General features: G+C 36.7%; 1 protein-coding gene across 1 annotated transcript; it reads right to left on the bottom strand.

Annotated features, from left to right (window-relative positions):
• Positions 1 to 19,045: 19,045 nt before the first annotated feature.
• On the bottom strand, positions 19,046 to 20,409 carry LOC107873789. The gene is made up of 3 exons (XM_047412040.1): positions 20,368 to 20,409; positions 19,832 to 20,178; positions 19,046 to 19,568 (listed from the first exon to the last, which is right to left on the bottom strand). The coding sequence occupies exons 1-3, from the start codon at positions 20,407 to 20,409 to the stop codon at positions 19,046 to 19,048; spliced, it is 912 nt and encodes a 303-aa protein (XP_047267996.1).
• Positions 20,410 to 20,996: the final 587 nt, after the last annotated feature.

Raw genomic sequence — 20,996 nt, 5'->3', positions numbered from 1 at the left:
CCATGAACAATATCAGGAAGTGGTCTTTTTGTGTCTACTTGTTTAGCTTTCTGAAATCCATGCACACTCTCCAACCAGTTACTGGCCTCATTAGTACTAACTCATTCTTTTCATTAGGAACCACTGTGATTCCCCTTTTTTTTGGCACACATTAAACTGGGCTAACGCACTTGCTGTCTGCAATAGGAAAAACTACCCCAGCATCTAACCACTTGATTATCTCTTTTTTACCACTTTTTGCAAATGAGGGTTTAGTTGTCTTTGATACTCAATACTAGGAATGTTGTCCATCTCAAGTTGTATCTTATGTGTGCATATACCTAGTAAAATCCCCCATAATATCTACAATGGTCTACCCAATAGATCTTTTAAACTTCTGCAGCACCTATATCAAAACTTCCTATTATGCTCCTGCCAAATCTATCGAAATAATTATCTGTAAGGTATTGTTGGCCCTAATAATTCATACTATAAATGATGAGAGAGGGCCTTCAATTCTAATATCGGTGGTTCTTCAATCGATGGTCATGAAGAAGGTGTGGTTCTATTCTTCAAGTAAGATTTAGCTTCATAGAGGCATATTTGTAAGAGCCTATGCTATGTAATACACTAGCCATATCATCATAGTTAACTATCCTTCACTCTAAAAGTTCATAATTACTGTTGCTAATACGTCACCCCTAAAATCTCCTCAATAGGCAAATCAACTATGACCATGTCATCATCCGCTGCATCTATCACTGCCACAACTCTCATATCATCGGGTTATTGTATTGACATACATATATTTAACATGATTTGCTAATCATTCCACTTGAAAGTGATCTCTTCCAAATGAATATCAATGAACACTCATCCAATAGATAATAAGGGTCAACCAATATGATTGGGGAATGGGTATCCACTTCACAGTTTAAAATTATGAAATTTTTTGAATATGTAAATTGTGCTACTCTTATTTCCAAATCATGAAAAATACCCACTGGCTTTTTTATAGATAAATCGGCCATCATAAGCCTTGCAGATGTAGGATTGAGTTCTCATAACCCCAATACCTTATATATCACTAATGGCATAACATTTATACCTACTCCCGAATCACATAGATCTTGATTAATATCATAAGGCCCAATAGAATATAGAATGGTCACTACACCTGGGTCTCCTTTTATTTCTACCAATGGTACATAAAAATCTGAGCTAAATTATTACACTAAATTTTGGAGTCTTCTGAAACCCAGTCATCATCACAATCACTATAGAAATTATCATCAATATAGGTTAGCTTCTCAAACTCTGCCTCAGGTAGCTTGTCTGCAATAGTATTCTCTTTCTTTGGTTCATCGGTAGTAGGAAAACATTATCATCACGTGAGAGATCATCCCTAGTGTCAATATCCATACAATGTATAAATGTCGAAGGATTCTACACAGTGTTACTAGGAAATGCTCCTGACTGTATCTCAGTTAAAGTGATAGATACTTCCCATAATAATGCTCCAACTTCTTAATAGTAGTTACATGTAATTTAACCTTTTGAGCTAATCCTGAAATATCAGCCTTAAGTTCTTTGAGGCAAGCCTCTTGGCTATCTGTACCCTTCATCAAGATGGTCAACATCTCTTTTATTCTAGACTCCACTTCTCATCTGCCAAGTGAAATATACTTATCTCTCTAATCATAATAGTTTTAACCTTAAATCTCTTGCCGTTTGACTCGAAAATCTACCAACTGACAATCCACATACTTTTGTCTCCTTGGATATTCCAAATTTATATACCTTAGAAGAATTAATAGTGGTAAATTATTTGGCAAACTCACCAATATTTATCTGTAATAGTTAAATCCTCTGAGCTACAACATCCTCATTTACTCTGTTTTCATCAGAAGCTCCAATGGCATAAATATTAAACCTCTCTCAACCTCTAGAGTTTACCACCCATAGTTCGTTAATGAGATTTGATCCATAATACTTGCAGCTATCTCCCATCATAATCTTATAAAGGCTCCCCCGGAGATAGTGTCTTCCATTATTATAGAACTGGTAGTTAGGGATCTATAGAATATCTCTGACAAGTTTGTCCTTGGTATCTGGTTATTGGGTACCATACTGAACTTCTTCTTGAACTGGAACCATGACTCATACATAGTCTCTGATTGCAGCAACCTAAAATTATAAATCTTATACTTGAGTTTCAATGCCCTAGATGGAGGAAAGAACCTATTTAACAATTGTCCATCTAGCTCATTCCATGTAGTAATAAACCCTCTTGGCAGTTCCCCAAGCCATAAGGATGCATTTTCAGTAAGAGAGAAATAGAACAACCTCAGTCTTAGTGCCTCCTGATCTATCCCATGTATTGTATATGAAGTGTAGATCCAAGTAAAATTTATCAGATGCTTGTTCACATTGTCTGTAGGCCACCTCACAAACACACCCTTCAAGTGTAAGAGTTGGATCGTAGCACTAGAGATATTGAAATTGACATCAAGAGGTAAAGCAGGAAGGATAATGGCCCTTTATCAACCTGCTCAATGTATCCCAAATCTTCATCATCATATTTATATGGCTTAACATATTGATATGTTAGGATCACTTAAGGTCATCCTCTTCTGACTCTGTTTTTTATTACCATCGAGTATTGCTCGGTGGTGTACTACCGATCTCTACTCAACTAACTCTGTCTAAGCTAACAACTCACCAATCTGTCTATCAATAAACTCCTGAACTCCTTGTTTAGGAAGATTGTCCCTCTTCAGCCTTGACATCCTATCATGTGATTGTAGGATCTTCTCTGAAATCAATGAGGGTAAGGGATTGCCTTTACTGCGTGTTTTAGGCATATACTAGTATATGACCAGCTAAGAATAAAAATATAAATCTGAAAATAGCAATGAATTCAATCCATAAATGAACATCATATTCACCAACAATGGTGTTAATTTCTTGATGACGTCTAAGAAACATCTTCTTTTTGATGATGATACGGTCTTTGTCAAGGTATAGTAGCCGAAAGAAGGTTGGGGTTGAATCCCAAGGGAACATGTGGATTGTGGGTTTAGCAGTTTAAGTCAATGGGCAGAACATGAAAATTAGTAACACTATTAACTTTAGTTGTAATCAGTCATAGGTGAATAGTAAGATTGTGTTCCCCCTGGCTTCTCAACTTCATGGGTTTATCATGCTATGTTGAACCAACCTAATACCTTACATGCAGAATTGATAAGTTATGTACCTTCTATAGTGTTTTGGATAAGTATAAGGATTTCACCCTTTACCCTTTGAGTTTCAGGAGGTTTCATTACTAACCTTTATCTTGATCCCAATTAAATATTACCTTTTGCGTCTCTAGTTATTTGATAAAGCTAACCATCTTACTTAGATATTACCTAGTTGTGTGGATCTATGGTTAAATCTCAAATTACTGTTGTCATTATCTTTTACTAGTCACTACTCCTCTTTTGGAGTAGGAAGCAATATGTAGGTAGGATCCTAACATTTGCTACAACTAAGATAGCTATTATACTGGAGATAATGCAATGCATGCCATGGTTTTTTATCCACTCATGCATATGAAGAAATCAATGAAATTCATAACTGAAAGCTTAGATGAAATCACAATGATAATATGAATAAATACCTTAAATCGTAACTTGATTAATCAACCGAAGCTAATACAAGAGAATCCCAAGATCAAATCATTTCTTGGAATTAAAATATGTTTTTAAGTATCAAAAGTGTGTAACTCCTACTAAAAAGTACATAAGGGGTATTTATAGTACATGAGGAAACTCTAAATCCAAAGCCCAAACGAAATAGGAAAAACCAGGTTGATGGCCATATATGGTCCATACCAGTGGTCTGGTACTAGGCAGAGGTAATATATATGGTTTGGCTCTGAACGCACGTACAGACTATAGTTCCTAGATGGAAGAAATCTTGCAAGTTAGCTCTCGGTATTTTGGACTTATGGTACTTTATTTGTCTACCTGTGGTCAATAGGTCCTACATGCAGTCCGTAGGTTGACTTAGTAAGTGCCGAGAGTCAGTTTTTAGCTTTTTTTTATTCACGGACATGCTTTGATCATGATCAAGCCAGAAAACATCCCAAACATCCATAATTGCTCCAAAAAGTAGCCAACAACACCCTTTTCACCCTTTTCATGAACTTAGTATCTAAAACATGATTTTCCTCAAAACATACCCAAAACAGATCATATCTAACAAAATATCCCTAGAAAGTTGCATATTTTCTCATTTTAATCATCAAAAGAGATATATTTTTATAACATGTTAGGTGATCTTTGGTCCTGGCTGGACTTGAGATCCCTGACATGGATAGGCCTTGGTTGGAGTCGTGTCAAAGCTGTTGAGCTAGAGAAGGTGTATAACTTGCTACATAGTGGCTCTTAGATCTTATATGGTACTATGGATTTTTTTTGCATTCATTCATTTATCTGCATTGCCTACTGCCAACATATTGTTTGGTGCTTATATCTACCAGCTTTATGAAAGGTTCCATAGGTAAAGGCTATGATTGTTATCTGTTGAGTTTGATTTAACCTTCCAGGCTTATAAGGGCTCGGTTAGGTATTGGTTGTCCAGACTAGATGGTTATTATATTATTGTTATTATAGTTAGTTCATGGTATGTTGATTATGGATTGGTACCCAAGGATCTTGGTATATTTCACCCCTTACTTTATTATTAATATAAATTGCATTATGGACAGTGTATTTGTGGTTAGACAGTTTGACTAGAGGCCCTAATTATGCTAGCATCAGCTTCCTTACTTGGTTAGGGTTCCATAGTGAGGTTAGGTTGACTACATTAGGTTGTTCCCTTTGAGTTAGTCTTATATATATATATATATATATATATGATGTTATCATGTATCCACCCCCTTCCTAGTTCAATCATATTGTATATGTTCTTTTTGCTCTTTTATACTACTATGTATTATTCTCCATACCTCATTGGTTTATTGTCTAGTGACACGTTGTATTGCACTATAGACCTTGAATACTATTATTATAGGATAGTTTATCCTTATTGCCTCACTAGCATTATCATGTTTAGTTCCTGGATAGTTGCCTGTAGTTTATATTCCTGCTTTACATGTTATTTATACCTCCATTATATTTGGTGCTAGGTCTACGTTACTTAATGAGTACCATATGTTTGGTACTCATACTACACTTCTATAGCCTATAGCAGATCATAGTACATCTTCTCGCTTTTGCTCTGTGCATCATGTAGACCAGCTCTATATTGGAGATTTGAGTAAGCTCCTAGAATTCAGAGTATTATGACTCTCTCTCTGTAATTGGTTAGATTGATCTGTATGTTTTATTCTGAGATGGCTTGTACATGTATTATGCAGTATTTCACTTTATATTCTTATTATATTAGAAACTCTTGTACTAATTTCACCAAGTCTTGGGATTGACTTATATGTATTAGCCTTTTTATCATATTTATTTTGTTATTTCCTTCCATTTCTCTTGATAGTCTGTTGTTAGCTATTCTAGAAAATGGGTTGGTTTACCTACTGGAGGATTATAGTAGGTGCTATCATGACTTGAGGAATTGGTTAAAACAAGCATCTCTTCAATATCCAATTCAACAACTTTAGTTGGTTGATCCGGTGAAAATTAATCCGGCTAGAATAGCAGCAGTGCGACTAGTTTAAAAGCTGGCAATCCCACTCACCAAAAATGTCACAAATAGCATTCATAGACCGATTATACGAGGTGGATTTGAGCTAAAATAGTACATAGTGAAACTATAGCACATTGGCGAGCAATTCACAGAACTATCTCATGATGATCCACACAAACACTTGCAAAATTTTCTTGAGATAAGTTATACTTACATTCTCACAGGAGTGTCAACTGACTATGTGAGCCTTAGACTCTTCCTTATTCTCCGTCGGGTAGAGCTAAGAGGTGGCTAAAGATTGAACCATCTAATTCCCAATTCCATCACTACCTAAGATGATAAAGTTTCTAATCTAGATTTTCCCATTTGGAAAGACCACGAGGTTGAGGAGAGATATATTAACATTCAGGAATAAAGATGGTGAAAATCCATATCAAGCTTGTGAGAGGTTCAAGTTCATGCTTCGTGATTGGACACACTAATATTAGACCAATTAGGTTTTGGTGCATACTTTTATAGAGGGGTTTGAGCCAAATACCAAGATTCAGTAATGGGTAGATTAGAATTAGAGAAGACCTATGATGAGTTGTACACATTTTTGAATCTTATCTCCTAGGGGAAACCTAAGAAGAATGCAGATGTATCGAGGAACATCCCAAAGAAAGTTTCAAGGTTGCTAGAAGTCATCAGTTAACAACTATGGAAAAATAGATATCTGTAGAATCAAATGAACACTTAGTTCACTAACTTGAATTTGGGCCTTCAACCAGCTTCTGTTAGTGTTGTGCAGCAGACTCAAACTTAGTATGAGGTATGTTGAAATGATGACCATTCAGCAGATGCTTGTGTATCTAATCTGAAATCTATAAACTTTGTGGGTAATGCACAATGCTAAGGAAATCAAAATTTCATGAACACATATAATGTAAATACGGAATCACCCTAACTTCTCATGGGGTAAAAATCAAGGGAAAAATGCAAATAAATATAGAAGCCAAAGAAATAAGAATTTTCAACAACAAACACAGGGTGGTCAGTCTAATGCTCGGTCAAGTAATAATGAGGAAAAATATTAAAGAAAATCATGACAAACCAAGAACAAATGCCAATAGATTTAAATAATCAACAATTGGCTACAAAGACTTTGGAGGTCCCGTCGTGACAGCTTGTTGTAGCAAAGAACACTTGACCTCGAGGAGGTCTACCCAGTGACATAAATCCTAATCCTAAGCAAGTTAATATAGTTTCTACTTATAATGTTCTATAATTGGAGGAGTTGGAGCCCAAAAATATAAGTGAGAGGGTTGTGTCTAAAGATAATAAGAAAGTATAGAATGAAAAAGTTGAATGCAAGGGGAACAATGGGGAATGTGTGAAACCACCTCCCAATTCCTACAAAGGCTGAAAAGAAAAAGTAGGAAGCTTGTTTTTAAAAGTTCATTGATTTATTAAAGCAGGTGCACATTAATCTTCCTCTTATTGATGTTTTGCTGGGAATTCCTAGGTGTGCAAAGTACATAAAGGACATTGTAGATACCAAAAATAGTGTCACTACCCGAAAACTAAGGTTTTGATGGCACTTACCACAACTAAGCCTGGATAATTAATCCAACCTCCCAAATTGATAAGAAGAAAACAAAACCGAATTTGCTAAGGAGATACTTCTAGAGAAAAATCACGACCACACATGTACAATAATAGCAAAAGTGAAATATAAAATACCATAAACTATCCTAAAACCTGGTGTCACCATGTAAGAATAATCCAAATATAATTCAGAATTGAAAATACAACTAGATCCAAAAACTATAAGTCTGTCTCTGAAACTAAATAAAGACATCAACTGGATAAGAAGAGGTTTGAGGTAAACTCGAAGACATAGAGTAGCAATACCTCAAAAGTATCACTGATTAAGCGCATGACCTCAACTGTCACATGAGATACTCATACTTGGATCAACACCGAATGGGAACAGTAGGGATGAGTATGGTCCACTTATACTCAGTAGGTATCATAAGTCGATTAAGCAAAGTAGAAAATATGATACATATATATATACTATAAGCACATCACCTACCATCAAAAAAATATCCCAGACAGTAGCTCACATTATCTCCACTAATAGTTCTAAATTTGGCACATAATAAGTAAATAGGTACACAAAAGAAATATAATAGATATGCGAAGAATAAAACACAAAAGAAAAATAGGACCCATGGGGAGTTCGCAACCCATATACTTTCTCAATACTCAATTTCAATCTCAATATCTATATCTCTTCTTTGACTCATAGGATACGATAGAGGGTTTTGTAAAATTGTCTCATTTTTTCAAAAATTAGTGTTTACTCAATGGTACCTATGTATCATGAAAGTATGTGTGATATGAGGAAGTAATGCTCAAAACTAAACCAGTATGAAGGTCTTGAATCCATTCAATACATGTGCACGTGAGCTCAGAATCTATTCAATATGTTAACCATGTATGAATTTGTATAAGCAATGTACCATTGAAATAAAAGTGCTTGTAAGAACATCATTAATATTATAGCAAGCCCCCACTCAGGCATTATGTCAACTACAAAGACAAGAAATGCATATATATAAAAGGCCAATAATGTTAGACAAAGCCCCTACTCGAGCAACACGTAGTAAATAATCATATAAAGCCAACAAAAACATCAGTATAATCCCTGTCACGGGCATACAATAGTAGCAAAACCATTAAAATATGGTTTTCATAATTATTACCCATACCTATAACATGTTTTTACGTATATATTAACTATCTAGACTAGTCTTAAAAAATCTATGCCATAACCTACCTCGCAACGTAAAAATCCAAGAATAAAAATCTTCAACGTAGTGTTTTCCCCTCTCTAACGGCCTCAGAATCAACTAAAATATAGAAATATAAAATATATGTATTAATAAAGCCAATGATAACATATTGCCTATTGTCAAGTCAGGATCAAAATGGACCCCAAAATGGGTTTTTGAAATGAAAGGGTAAAACTAAAAATTTATTTAGAAAAACATTACCCATTATCATAGGAAGCCATAGGAGAAACCTCAAGTGAAAACTGATTAAAACTAGGTTTAAATCAAAGAAATACTATTTTAGGCCTTTCGAGCTAAAAATAGCCAAATCCAATTTGATATCAAGTTCTAAAAGTATTTCTAATGACATAATCAAAGAAAAATAATATAAATACTTATTTAGAGCTTACCCAAGCTCTAGAATGGAAGAAATTATCAAAAAACTCCATAACCCAAAGCTCAAAGTCTCAAAAAGGGAAGAAAAATTGAGAGGAGTATTTTTATATCCTCCCAGTGATAACTGCTAAAGGAATCAAATGACCTCTTAAGCGGTCATCGATTAAGCAAGGGTTGACTACTTAAGCATGGGTCGACAACTTTAGCAGTCCAACCCATACACATGAGGCTGCTAAATTAGTCCCCTAACACTAAAGCACTGACTGCTAAACTAGTCAAAGGATCGATTTAGCTATAGTTTCTTAGCCTGGCAGGGTCTACTAAAGTAGTGCTTGGGCTACTTAAGCGGCTACAATTTTAGCAGCCCTTTGTCTACTAAAGCGGCTACACTAGATACAGCTACATCTACAACTTTTCTGAGTTGGAAAGTTATTGATTAACACCTAATTATTCTTTTGGAATCCTATGAAGTCAAACAAAATATGCCACTAGACTAAATTTGATTTTTCTAACTCAATGGCACCATCAAATTTTTGAAAAACAAAAGGTTGTTTTCACACAATTGACCCTCAAGACCCAATTTCATAATTTTTTGAAACAAGGGTCAAAATGCGGTCCAAAATCCATAAAACCAAACCAACCACACTACCAACCCAAAATAGATATTTCGTATTTGCTGACGTATTTTTTTTCATGCAATATACAAAATAATCAATGTTGATCAAAGCCAACTATATGACCTTTCCAACCTCTATAAACCACAAACTCTCACAAATTATTTTGAATCACATTTAAAACTATGCAAACTATACACACACCTCAAATATAACATATAGAAACCATGGAGAGGGGTAAAATGGGCAAAACACATAAAAGGTGGAAGGTTCACAAAATCAAGTCATTACAAATAGGCTAACAGACCATGCCATGTTTGGACTTAGTGAGAAGTACACATCCTGAATTAAGAATAAACAACCAGCAACGAACAAAGCTCAAAGATCCAGGCAGTTTCACCATTCAAATCACTATTGGATAGTCGATCAAGACCTGGGGACTGTGTGATCTTGGAGCCATCATCAACTTAATTCTCACCTCTTTGTATAAGAAGGTGGGATTGGGCAGAAGGCACACAATATTTATTTTACAATTAGCTGATCATTTATTGGTAAGGGTTAATGAAATAGTGGAGAATGTACTAGTGCAAGTGGGGTCTCTTTTCTTCCACATGGATTTTATTATTTTGGATTTTGATCCAGATGTAGAAGTCTCATTTATTTTAGAGTGACCTTTCTTGGATACTGGTTGAGCACTTATAGATATGGTTGTGGGGTAGCTCATAATGGGACCATATGATAAGGTTAAATTGTTTGATGTCAACAAGTCTATAAAGATACCAACTATCTATGAAGAGTAGTCAACCTTCACGACAATTGATCTTGAATCAGAGCTTACTCTCATTACTTCTAAGGATCTTTTAGAGAGAGCTCTGGTTGGGTATAATATATTTAGAGATGCATATGCCCATAATATGCTACAAGTTCTAGGTGTAGCAAGTATATTCATTCACATAGGGGCTTTTGAGATATTGAATAAACATTTTGGGCCACTACCTAAACCATCAATAGTGGGAGCCTCAAAATTGGACATGAAGATGGTTCTATCACACCTCATTTTATTACTTACAGGAAAATGTGATTGTGCTAGTTATTCTTGAAAATGCTCAACTTACACGTCAATTTAAGTATAAGGCGATCGTTGTCAATATAATTACCCAACTTTGAGTTGGGGTCGAATCCATGAGGAACAATGTGAGTGGTAATTTAAAAAGTTTAAAATTAAAGTTACTTGCTAAATTAAAATATATTATACACATATTCTAGGGGATTTTGAATGTTTTTAGAAGTGTAAGACAATTCTTGGGATTCGAAAAGACTAATTTGAAACTAAGAATAATTAGAGCATAATCAACAAGAAATGAATCTTGGGGCTATGCCTTACTAGAGGCAACTAGTGTGTGGGTACATGAAAATCAACTTCAAATCTTTGTTAAGGCATGCTTGGGCAGGCTCGGTTAGGGATTTCGATACCAGTCTTTCAACAAAGTATCAAACTATCATCCACAGATTCTTTCCAATACCTCATGGGTGTGGTCAATTAATTATCACAAATCCTCAATTTGGCATCCCTATTTCTAGGATAATGCCTAAGATCTAGAAATTCCATAATTTATCCTTATTTCTAAGATAATAAAAAGGGAATAACTATTATCTATCTTATTGTTCACAAATGCTCATGTCATCTACATCCCTCTTTTAAGGAATATGTAGGATCTAGACTACCCACATTCCTCTTTAAAGGATGATGTAGGGTGTATAGAAATTTAGGCTTTCACCAACAAATTCCATTTTATAATCAAACATTTGTGAAAACCAATGGTATTAACTATGGATTAAAGCTAATAATTACAACCCATACACACTTGCATTCTATTCAAACATAACCCTAAGAGGAAAAATAGCAACTAATAAAGATGATAAACAAAAATATAGCGAAATTTTCATTAACTTGACTCATGAAAAATAAAGAGAATGCAAACCACACTCTAAATTCCCATGAGTCTTTAATGGGTTTTGCCAATTTTTCTCTTAGGAATCACTCTAATCACCTGTTTTCTCAAGATTAGTACAAGTTTTAATACCAAGCTCCAAGAAAAATAAAAACCCTAAGACTAGGATTCAAGGGTGAATGAATGAATAATGTTTGAATAAGGGTTTTGAGATCTTTTTCAAAATTTGGGTCAGCACTGTAATTTGATAAAATTTCCCTTGGGAGAAAATCCCATTAGGCTGCGATCGCTGAAGTTTAACAACAATTATGGTTATCGAGACCATAGTAAGGACACCGTGATTACGGCCCTTTTACTTGGATTGACTGACCACAATCATGGTCCTCAGATCATGATTATGATAACTGAGGCTAATTTTCTGTTCAGGCCTTTCAGCTGCACTACTCTTCCTCTTTTTGATCCTTTTCAGCTCAAATCCACGTCTTTCCTTCTCATACCTGTATGCCTAAAAAATGTGGAAATTAGTGCATTAAACCACAAATTTGTCTCATTCTCACATTTAAATCATGGTAGTTTGCATGAACATTGAGTGTCAATGAGTGGTAAATTCATCACTCATCAACACCCCCAACTTAAAGGTTTGGTTGTCCTTAAGCAACACTACCTCTTACCATGAGACAATTTCATATTTGTGCCCAATTTATATGACCTAATAATCACAATGACTTCAAGTTGATTATTACCACAAGTAGCTCTTTAAACATGGACAAAGTTGTTCTCACGACACCCCTCAACATGTAATGAATTATTTAAGGAGTCAAAAGACTTTAAAGAACAACAATGCAAAAATCACTAACTCTCAAGAAGTAACTCACCTATTCAATCTCAACTCCAGTATACTCCATTTGCCTCATTTTTTGGAAGGTGACGATTTCACCCACCTTAATTTGTTCCCATGCCTTCTCACAAGAAAGAAAATCCCACACCAAATTATCAAATATGCAACAAGGGACTTTGAGTGTAAAACACTCTCGCTCATAAGGATTTTGATGCTAATAAGTACCATGCCATAGGCTTGCCCTTTTTCATCAATACAATGAATAAACTTGGTTGGAGATCTCGAAGGGGTTGTTGAGCTTATAATGAGGTTTGGGGTAGGGTAGGATATTGTTTAGGAATAAAGTGGTATACCCTCTTTGAACATCTACATCACACTATTCTTTCCACCCAACTCCTTGACCATGGACCACTTCTTTCGCTTTCAGACTTTACACATGCCTAGTTTAGTTACCTTAATTTACCCAACTTTTTAAATGTATCTTTCATTCGCTTATTTTTTTTGCAATCTATGCCTCATTTTTCTATTTATCATACCTTTCTTTTTCACTTTTTTCATTGCTTAGCTCATAGGCATCCACTTTCACTACTATGACCCAAGGTCAACTCTTTCAAACTTATCACCACTAACTTAGGCATTTAGCATCAATTTACTTTTCTTTTTCGTGTTCAAGGAGGATAGGGTCAAGAGAGGGAAAAAATTTGAATGGGTCAAGGTTTGTAACATGGTTTCCAAAGAAAGGCTTGAAGGCTCAAATTGGGTCAAGCATGGGTAGGCTATTTAGGCTAAAATGGGTTCCTATGTTCACTAAGATGGCCTAGGATTATTTCACAAACCAAGCATAATCAAAATTAGCCTTCAAAGACTAACGGGGTAAGTTCTAGATGGTACAAGTATGAATGAGATTTAGCCAAATAAGCTTACCACACATGGCATGCAAACTCCGCAAAGGGGATCGATTGCTCTTCCTACTAGAAACAAATAGAGTATCTACCAACTATTACAAGCCAAAATGTTGAAGTCACAAAAAGAGGTTAAGTATTGTTACAAAGTTGCTCACATCCGTTCCCTTGATTTTCGAAAAATATTTGGACGGAGGGGGTGTTTGCTTTGTATTTGCACCATGCACAAGTTGTTATTCATGGCATCAATCCTAAGCCTTCATTTCATATTTTGGTTTTCATATGGGCAAATTTTATGGCTACTTAAACTTTGACATCGATACAAGTGTGGTCCTAAATCCAAAATTTCATAGGTACTCAGACTTCCCTTGCATTTATAGCCTCAATGCTATGGGTACTCAGACTTCCCCTACATCTGTGGCTAAAACATAATCACGATAATTTTCCCTGAAGAATGTCATCACTCAATATATCATCAAGAAAGGCTCTTTCGATATCACCACAAGCAAACTAAAGATAAAGTAAAAATCTAGAAACAAAAATGACTAATCCGTGAAAATATGGGCACCATCAGAGTGACTAAAAATTAGAACCCAAATAAAAATAAAAATCATCCAAAATTAACATTAAAATATCCATAAATACAAGTACTACAAACACAAATGAGAAATCATGTGGAGACATGCACCCCCAACTAATAAACTAGCAGTGTCCTTTCTGCATGAATAATAAAGCGCAAATAGAGATAAGGGTGCTCCCTGAAACCGCATCAAGAGCTTCTCTCACCTGCAGACTCTACATTATCTCCATCAATATTAAAATTAGACCACTCATCAGTGACTCATCATCGTTCTCCACTCTATAAGAAGGTAGTCTATCTCGAGGTTTTAGGACCTTCCACAGGCCCTTTACCCTCTTCCACATATAACTAAAGAACTTATCTCTCTTATTATCTCTTTTATTTATCTTCTTGTGGGAGTCCCGAAGCCCCCTGTGAGACTCTGCCAATGATGAATAGGCTCTCTCGAGCCTAGAAATGATGGTTTCCTGTCTCTAAATACTTCTCATAATTTGATTGGGCCATATATGAATGACGGGTGGTGGATGGCTCTCCCGTTATTAATGGTCATATATGAATGGCTGTTACTATGACCAAGGTAAGAACACCATGATCGGAGCCCTTTGACCTAGCTTGACTGACCGCAATCGCAGACCTTAAACCTTGATCACAGTAACTAAGGCTTATTTTTTGCTTAGGTCTTCCAGCTGCACTTTTCTTACCCTTCTTGATCTTTTTCATCTCAAATCCACATCTTTCCTTCTCATCACTTGTATACACACAAAATATGGAAAATAGTGCATTAAACTATAAATTTTTCTCATTCACACATTTAAATCATGGTATTTTGCATGAATGTTGAGTGCCAATGAGTGGTAAATTCACCTATAAAATCCCAAAAAATGTAAATTAATATTAGCACTATATTTCAATCTTATGCATAGTATATCATGGTTGTTTGGTAGTTTTATGATCAAGTTTTATGTCAATTAAGGTCTCAAATACGTATTAGCTATTAGGCGAATCAAAATATTCCCTACCGATTGAATTCTTGGAAAGAATATTGATATAGTCAACTTCAAATGAGCATATCTCTTGATATACTATGAATTTTTGAGTTCATGACCCACCAACATATCTATAATCGAATTATATTTCCAATGATACCAATTTCACGTAAATCCGATATCGGAGCAAAAAGTTATACCCATTTTACTACAGCATGTTAGCCTGGCAACTGAATGACGACATATTTGACGGACCGTCACATATCTGACGACTTATCAGCCTTGGCCGTCAGCTGAGAATTTCAGCAACTGGGAAGTGGTTTCATAGGGGTATTTTAGTTTTTTTCCTTACCCTAAACCATATCCCCACGACATAAAACACCATAAACACGAAATTCAGCCTTAATTCACCAAAATATACTCACTTTCTCTCAAACTCTCTCATGAACAAACTTTAAGGTTTTAATAGAAGATTTAAATCTGAAGAATTTCACCGTGAATCTTCTTAAAGTCAAGCATTAAGGTATGTCATGTGTTGATTCATGGGTCTCTTTCACCCATGAAGCTCAAGAATGTCTTTTCAAAATCCAAGATTTGTGTATTGATGAATATTTATGATTTAAATTGAATTAAAATTCATGTTCATGTTGTTGTGGGGTTTTGATTCATGTTTTAAATTACATATTCCAATTATTGACCCTATTATATAAATATTTGCATAATAATCATGATAAACCCCCCTTCAATTTACAAGTTGATTGATGTATCCATGATTATTAGATGTGTTGATGATTGCACAACCAAAGCATGCTCTCCATATGTTTGACTAAATGCCTATGTGAAGGAAAAGTGTCATACTAGTATAATAATATGAAATCTCCATTTATGTACAAGTTTATGCACGTCATGTGTTTGATGAAATGTCTTAGTCAATGAAGTATGGATATATGTGTAGTCATTGTGGTGCTTTTGAACTTGTACTTCATGAAATCTCCAACTTATTGTATTATGGATTGTGATGTTGGTCATGTATTCAAGAAAGTCATGCTTTGTCAGTTTCTTCCCATCGAGTCCTGGGGGTACTTGTACCCAAAAAATATAGTTATGTGCCTAGATTTTGTGTCATGTTTCACAATATCCTCAGTCAAGCCATGATCCATAGAACTCAGTGTCAATACACGAACTAGGGCCTGGCCGTGACGGTCATCCCGAACCATGAGGGTCCAGAACGCCCATCTCTATCTGGTAATCATGCACAACATTCATCTAATAAAAGAAGATGTTAAACATAATCTACTATGAAAACATGGTCAATTATGAATTCAAAATTAGTATGGAAACCGTAAATCAACTACATCTAAATAACATCTGACTCAGTCTACGAAATCTCTACTACATAAAATCTGACAACTGTCTGAAACTGGGACAAGGCCCCCAGTAAACTAAAACCATATCTAATAATAGTTGTCTGGAAAGTAAATAGGCCATCTGGAATAAAGAAGGCTCACCAACTGGGCATTGCAAATCTGTCTGATAAAATCTATTGCTTTTATGGACCCTTAGACTGAGCCTCAAAACCTAGAGAGAGGAGGGGGGTCAATACAGATGTACTGGTACACAAAGTAATCCAAAATAAAACTTTTATATAAGTGAAATAGTTGAGAGCAATTTGTTAAAACATCATTCATAAATAGTTCTCAAAACACATGGGCACTTTCTGAAAATCATAAGTCATTCTTGTCAATGCACTGTCTGTTCTTTGTATTACTTCTGAGTTAGGTGGTACTCCCCTATAATTCTAAAATCCCACGGGCTGTATGGAATCCGCCATTGACTCAACGGGGAAGCCCCCAACCCAAGTGTGGCGCAAGGGTTGGAGTTTTTAATTCCGATACACCACACGACACTAGGCTAGCGTAATATAATATACTTGGATTGGCAAATCACGGCTTTGGGAAACGAGTTTTCTGAACTCGTGCCTTTTTTGGGGAACCACCTAAGCTCTATTTATACCTAATTTTATCCTGTTCTGATTCATGCATTTTTTTTAGTTTCAACATCTGAAAAGTCTGATTTCAAACATCCATTCTGTTATGTTCTGAATTATCATGGAACAATCTGAATTGGTGTCATCACACCAAGACTTGCAAGTCCTATTTCTGAGCCATAGTACAATAACCATGATCTTTCATTAAAACATAGTTTAGACCACCCTAACATGTAAATAGTATAAGACATTTCATGTTCTGAAGCATAAATCAAAACTATGTAAGAATCCTTTAAACATATGGTGGTCATATGCTTTTGGCAAAACCATGCACTCTTTCATTATATGAATATTTTCAACATTTATCAATACAACTACCCTCTCTTTTGAAATCCAAATCTTAATCCAATCTACACAATTCAAGATATTTAAAACCATGTTTTTCAAGGATGCATTCAAAACATCTATAGCATATGATAAGTAAAGGAAATTCAAAACAAGAGAGGGATTTTACATAAGTCATGCTCTCAATTAAATCAACAACCTTAAAACACAAGCATACATATATATACAATTTCGAATCAATGTGAGGGAAGGTCAAAAGGCCATAACAATATCATCAAGATTTCTAAAACATGAATGTATTCAACAATAACAACAATAAACCCAGTGTATTTCCACCAAGTGGGGTCTAGGGAGGGTAGAGTGTACGCAGTCCATACCGCTACCTCGAGAGAAGTAAAGAGACTATTTTCGATAGACCCCCAGCTCAAGATAAAGAAAAGTAGACCAAACCGTAATTAAATAAGAATCAAGATGGATGGCATAACATGACAAGGAATAAGACACATAAAAATAGAAGTCAGAGCAATAAAAAATAAAATAAATAAGCGCAATAGGAGAAAGAGACCCACGCCTGCTTGACCGTGCTCCTATCTTTGGACCCAATCCTAGTTTTACTAGCTCAACTCAACCTCAGCTCTTCTAACTACTTACTAAATCCACCCACACAACCTAACCTTCTACCCTTATCTGCGACCTCCACACCTTTCTATCTAGGGTCATGTCCTCAATAAGTAGAAGCTGCTCCATATTATGTCTAATCACTTCCCTCCAGTACTTCTTCGACCTACCTTTCATTCTTTTGAAACCATCTAATGCTAACCTCTCGCACATTCAAACTGGGGCATCCGTGCCCCTCTTCATCAGATGCCCAAACCATCTCAACCTTCCTCCGTGCATCTTATCCTCCAACAAAGCCACTCCGACCTTCTCCCGAACGGTTACATTCCTGACTTTATCTCCTCTGGTAAGTCCACACATCCAACATAACATTCTCATTTCCGCTACCTTCATTTTTTGAATGTGAAAGTTCTTGACTTGCTAACACTCTACTCCATATAGCATAGCAGGATGGACTGCCGCTCTATAGAATTTACCTTTAAGGTTTAGTGGCACCTTCTTGTCACATAAACAGTCCCGAGGTGAGCCTCCATTTCATCCAACCATCTCTAATACGGTTAGATACATCCTCATCAATCTCGCCATTCCCCTGAATCATAGACCTAAGATACCTAAAACTATCCCTCTTTTGGACCTCCTGGGAATCCAACCTTACCACGACATCATCCTCCTGACTCACCTCACTAAACTTACATTTCATATATTCTATCTTAGACCTACTCAACCTGAACCCCTTAGATTCAAGGGTTTGCCTCCAAACCTCTAATTTTTCATTCACACCCGTCCGTGTCTCATCAATCAGCACTACATCGTCAGCGAACAACATACACCATGGCACCTCCCCTTGAATATTCTGTGTTAACACGTCTATCACTAACACAAACAGGAATAGACTAATAGTTGAACCCTGGTGCAACCCTTCCTCGATCAATAAATGCTCTGAGTCTCCTCCTGTCGTTCTCACCCGAGTCTTCCCTCCATCGTACATGTCCTTAATAGCTCTGATGTATGCCACCGGAACCCCTTTAGCCTCTAAACATCTCCACATAACTTCCCTCAGAACTTTGTCATAAGCCTTCTCCAAGTCAATGAACACCATATGCAAATCCTTCTTCCTTTCCCTATACTGCTCCACCAATCTCCTCACCAGGTGTATTGCCTCTGTCGTCGAGCGACCAGGTATAAAACCAAATTGATTTTCCAAAATAGACATGATTCTCCTCAATCTCAGCTCAACTAACCTGTCCCAAATCTTTATAGTATGACTCAATAGCTTGATACCTCTATAGTTAGTGCAACTCTGGATGTCTCCCTTATTTTTATATAACGGAATCATTGTAATCCACCTCAAGCCTCCGCCATCCTTGCCGTCTTGAAAATATTGTTAAACAAATCAGTCAACCACCTTAAACCAACCTTACGTATAAACTTCCAAAAATCCACCAAAATCTCATCGGGCCCCGTCGCCCTTCCCTTTTGCATTCTACGAATAGTTTCTATGACTTCCTCCACCCAAAAATGCCTATAATAACTGAAATCACATCTCTCCTCTAAGTGTTCCAGCTCTTCTAACTCGATATCTCTATCCCCCTCCTCGTACAAAAGCCTATGGAAATACTCCTGCCATCTTCTCTTAATGTGGACAACTTCCACCAAAATAGTACCATCCTCTCCTTTAATGCACTTCACTTGCTTTAAGTCCCGACCCTTCCTATCCCTAGCCTTCGCATGCCAATATAACATCTTTTCCCCACCTTTCACATCTAACCAGGCATACAAGCTCTCAAACGCTACAGTGTTAGCTACCGTGACTGCAAACTTAGCTTCCTTTCTAGCAACTTTATAGGTCTCCCTATTCACCCGCTTCTCTCTGCATCATTACTCTCAATCAACTTAACATAAGTCCCCTTCTTAGTCTCCACCTTCTTCTTAAATTATTTATTTTAACACCAGTCCCCCTTATGTCGACCTGCCTAACCCCTCAAAACACCTAAAACTTCTCTAGCAGCTTCTATGATGTAACTAGAAGCCCTATCCCATATAGTCTCCACGTCCCCCCTGTACCTCCACACCCCCAAACCTGCCACCTTCTTCTCAATCTCTAATGCACTACCTGGTGTCAAGCCACCCTACCTAATTCTAGGCCAACCCTCTTCGGCCCTTCTCTTCTTTCCCTTCTTGATAGTCAAGTCCATCACCAAAAGTCTGTGCTGGGTTAAAAGATGCTCACTTGAAATGACCTTACAGTCCTTAAAAAGAGCCCTATCCTCCTTCCTAAGCAATAGAAAGTCAATTTGAGTCTTGGCTATCGCACTTCGGAAGATAATTAGGTGATCCTCCTTTTTCGGGAAGCTCGAATTCACCACTACCAACCCAAAGGCCTTAGAAAAATCCAATAGAGCAGCTCTCTCATCACCTTTATCGCCGAATCCAAAACCTCCATGCACATCGTCATAATCTCCAGGAAAAACCCAATGTGCCTATTAAAGTCCCTTGCTATGACAATCTTCTCCAAACTAGGCATGCTTCTCAGCACCTCATCCAAAGCAACCCAAAACCTCACTTTCTCCTCTTTTGCCAAGCCCACTTGCGGTGCATAAACACAATATACATGTAGCAAACCACCCCCCCCCAACGACCAGAGTAATCTTCATCAGCCTATTACTAACCCTCTTAACCTCCACCACCTGCTCTCTAAGCTCCTCATCCATTAAGATCCCCACTCCATTCTAATGCCTATTGTACCCAGAGTACCACATATTATCCTTATCCACATCCCTAGCCTTAGTCCCTACCCACTTAGTCTCCTGCACACACGTAATATTGATCTTTCTCCTCTTGAAAACCTTAACCAACTCTATGGACTTACCCTGAAGGGTTCCTATATTCCAAAACCCTACCCACAACCTATATACTCTCGCCTCTCTCCTACCTCTACCATAACTTACCACACCAGCCCTAACACTTGACATAAATCCCCCACCCACCCCTACCCTCCCCTTCTTACCCCTACCTAAAACTGGCCCTAACCCTAACCCCCTCTGACATGACTTTATACCACTATCAACCCCTACCTCCACCACTTAATAACTAAAAACCAATCCCTAAACTGATAAACCACAAAACAAAAATCAACAAAAGGCAGGAAGGAAACCAAAAAAAGCAGCAGAGAAGCAGGGACCTCACACAGATAAAACTATCCGGCCTAACAAAAGGACACAACTCTAATCACAAGAAACAACAGTGCAAACGAGAACGGTAAATAAGACGGTAAATAATAACTAGTAAAAGTATATAA

This window comes from Capsicum annuum, chromosome 1, assembly GCF_002878395.1.
Source record: "Capsicum annuum cultivar UCD-10X-F1 chromosome 1, UCD10Xv1.1, whole genome shotgun sequence".
Lineage (NCBI taxonomy): Eukaryota > Viridiplantae > Streptophyta > Magnoliopsida > Solanales > Solanaceae > Capsicum > Capsicum annuum.
This window is presented reverse-complemented; position numbering and strand designations above follow the sequence as displayed.